Raw genomic sequence first — 3,591 nt, 5'->3', positions numbered from 1 at the left:
TAACAAACAATGGTGTGGTTTTTCTACTCAGTGAATTCTAACTCACACCCCAATTGTTTTATTTTCCACAGTCTCGGAGACGGAAGTGAATATCTGTTCCAGTGTAAAGATGAGGTAAGTTTTAACCCCTAAGTAACGATAAGTCATTTAAAAATGGTGTATTGTGTATATAACCCCCCCCCCCCCCCCCCACACACACACACACACACGCACACACACCTTGTTTACCACTCATATGTCAATCAATCATTCCACTTACCACTTGACTACCATACTTTATACTTGATCCATTCCTAAGACCACTGATTCTCAGCGGTGTACAAATGGGGCCACATGGTGGAGCTAAATAAGCACTGTGGATTTTACAGTGGAGATTGGGGTTCCAGTACAATTCATTTCAGTGATTCTTAACCTATTTCAAGGACCCCTAGTTTTATATGCATTAGACCACGAACCCCCATTAGATACCATTTATTTTAATCTTTGGGATCCCAATCTACACTGTTAAATCCTCAGCATTAATTTAACTCTGAGAGTGTACAAAATGGAACCGAATGCAACCGTAGAGTTCCATTTGGGTTGAGTTACACACCTGTTAAGGGTCCTTTTGGAGCCCAACGTTCAGAACCACAGCCATGAAAGACCATTGTGATTGTGCCTGTGATTTCAGGAGGAGCTCCAGCGCTGGAGCCAGGCCATGGAGAAGGCTATTCAGACCGTAGCAGCAGACGAGCCCGCAGGGCCCTCGGGGGCCGCCCGGGCTCAGACCTTGCCCCCTCCCTCCTCCTCCTCCTCCACTGCCCTCCCGGAGCCCAAGAAAGACAAGGAGAAGAAGTTCAGTCGTTTCGCCAAGAAGAAGTAAAAGAAGAACGTAGCGAGCCATTTTGGGGACGTTGCCCTAGGCGACCTGGAAGGAGGAAGTATTTGTGTACAATCGGTGGAGAACAATCAGTGCGATCGAGCTTTTTGATCACTATATTGTTTTGTTTTTTACGTTCGTTTGTGAGGTTTAACATAGATGAGATATGGTTGTTTAGATTCAAGCCTGTATTTAAGCCAATATATCGTTGCAGATGTCTACCTATTTTTGTTCTAACGTGTCCTTTTGAACAAAACCGCCAAGTTCAAAGCATTAAATAAAAGCACAGGAACCCTCTTTTTCACACTCAACCAAAGAATATTTGTAAAATGACTTTGATTTTTTTTTTTTTTGGGTGAACTTTGCTTTAGTCCAGCATGCTTTGATGTCGCTATGTATGAAACGTAGGCCTGTTATGAAACAGTATGACTCAAGAGTATTTGACTCCCACGAGTACTTCTATTCATCTGCCTTATAAAAATGGTTGTGAACTGTAATACTGTGCTGATTGATCTTGGAGCGCTTAAAACGAAACACAGAACTAGGTTGGGTATGGCAGGCTCTAAAAATGCTTTGTAAAAAGTTATCTGAGGACTCAGTGTGATGCAAACCACAGTGCAATGCTTTCTACTGCACGTACACACACACACCATAAAATCATGAGTGTTTATTTAGCTCTGAGAGTGTACAAATAGAACCAACTTGACCCATGGGTCCATTTGGTTCTATTTGTACACTCTCAGAGTTAAATGAACACTCAGGATGTTACTGTGCACCACGTAAATTTACAGGTATATATAATATAAATGCTCTATGCACTGTGAAAGTAATGCTATCTTGCCAAAATTAGCAGGTTTTGACTGTTCAGACGTCCTCACACATGACTATTATTGTAGTTTGATAAGCTATCACATTCAGTACGAGCAGCCGATATATTACAGCACAATCAAACAGTACAGTCGGTTTTGCTATATTTTGAGCTGAACTGTGGCGATATTTATTTCTCTGAAAATATACCCACCATTCGTGTATTGACCCTCTAAATTTCATATCTAACCATATATATCAACTGATGCATGAAGTAAGATGTTATATTATGTTCGTTTGACATGGTGCTATGGTGATATTCTTAACCCTTCAATCAAGACCAAGTTGACCTGCCTTACTTGTCTTTTACATTGGCTTGTAGTTACATGCATGTGGAAATGCATTTTGTTATGATAAACTATGTAGTTTCACTATTTAGATTCAGTGCCCCGTAAAACCTTTAATAACTGCCAAGTGTCAAATCCAAGTGCCAGGTGCTTTCAGTTGTAAAAGCAAATAAACGCCTGGGCCAATATTGGACGTTTTGCGGTACTCAGATTAGCCACATTCAAGGACAAAGCGTGGGTCAGACAGATCTTGACTTCTTTTCTAAACCACACAGCAGGACCAGGCACACAATTCTACTGAGGCAAGGGTCACACAGTAGTATTATGGAGATGGGGGGAATGTCTCTTTATTTTCTATGAATGTAAGGGAAGAACAGAATGATGGGAAAGGAGGGAAATTGAGGAAAATTTCGTTTTAATGAGCAGTTGGTGAATCTACAAGTGTCAAGAGAAAAGCCATGCAAATCCACCTTTCCTACATACTTGCAACATACAGTATGTAGAGTCTATGGAAACGATAAGTTGTTTATTTCTCTTGTTTTTTGTGTACAAAGAGGTTTGCAGGCACACGCACATACACACACACACACACACATACACACCACTCCCACACTGCCTTTTTTGCCTTGTACTGTGGGCTCTGTCTCGTCTATGAACGATGACATAACTAAAGTGACCTCATCTAGGCTTGATTGCGGACGTTTGTAGTACAAAGATAACACCAAGACTGTGCAGCACCCAGGTTTCTAGAAAGTTGTTTAACACTATGATGATTGTCCTGATGATCATGGAGTTAATCACATAACCACAATTTTCTTTATTTTTATTATTATTATAGAAAATGATTTTGCAATGCGTTGCGATGCAATGCATTGTGAGCTTGTAGATCTGGTATTCTCAAAACGCCTATAATAACATGCCCAAAATTGGTACACCAGGGTTAAAGTGGTTAATGGCTGCATTTACATGACAACTGAACACCTGACAACTAAAAATGTCTTATGTATTTTTTATTTTATTTTTAAAATTGCATTTACCCTATTGCCATGGTGAAATTACATTGGTTAGGCTATACTTTCTTATTTTATTTTATTTTATTTTATTTGTGGATCAGATGTGGTCTTGACTTGGCTGTTGACATTTGTCCCTGTTTAGACAGCCGTGAGTAGATCAGAATTATATCATAGTGTTAAAATATTCTGCTCTGAAGTTTAAATGTACAGTAGCCGTACTTTTTTTCTCCCTCCGATCCTTTTTTTGTGTGTAAATGCAGATGCTTTTGAGAAACTAGGGACCTATATTGTCATGTTGTATCAGTCACAATATATATCTAACCAGATGAAGTGTTCTTCAGCTTCGTCTGGTTTTACCTACCGGACACTTCCTGCCTTCTCACAGCCATCCACTTCCCTTTTTCCTGTGCTCCTACCTGCCCTTTCTGTTCAGTGGTTTTTATCCGCATTTTCTACTCTCCTAGCTATGTAAAATATCCAGAATGTTGACAGGAAATGTCAAATACATTTTGAGAGAATAAACTTGAAAATTAACTCAGAATATGTGGGATTTAAGCTCTCTTTA

At 39.7% G+C, this 3,591-nt stretch overlaps 1 protein-coding gene across 2 annotated transcripts in view; it reads left to right on the top strand.

Moving 5' to 3' along the window:
• Positions 1 to 3,591, top strand: part of sptb (spectrin, beta, erythrocytic) — a 65,199-nt gene extending 61,608 nt beyond the window's left edge. For both annotated transcript variants that reach the window (XM_080414460.1, XM_080414461.1), the window contains 2 exons: positions 72 to 114; positions 671 to 3,591. In XM_080414460.1, coding sequence (XP_080270586.1) covers positions 72 to 114; positions 671 to 862 — 235 coding nt within the window. In that variant the 3' untranslated portion in view covers positions 863 to 3,591. The remainder of the gene's footprint in view (positions 1 to 71; positions 115 to 670) is intronic.

Source organism: Gymnoscopelus braueri (assembly GCF_963280865.1).
Source record: "Gymnoscopelus braueri genome assembly, chromosome: 19".
Classification (NCBI taxonomy): domain Eukaryota; kingdom Metazoa; phylum Chordata; class Actinopteri; order Myctophiformes; family Myctophidae; genus Gymnoscopelus; species Gymnoscopelus braueri.
This window is presented reverse-complemented; position numbering and strand designations above follow the sequence as displayed.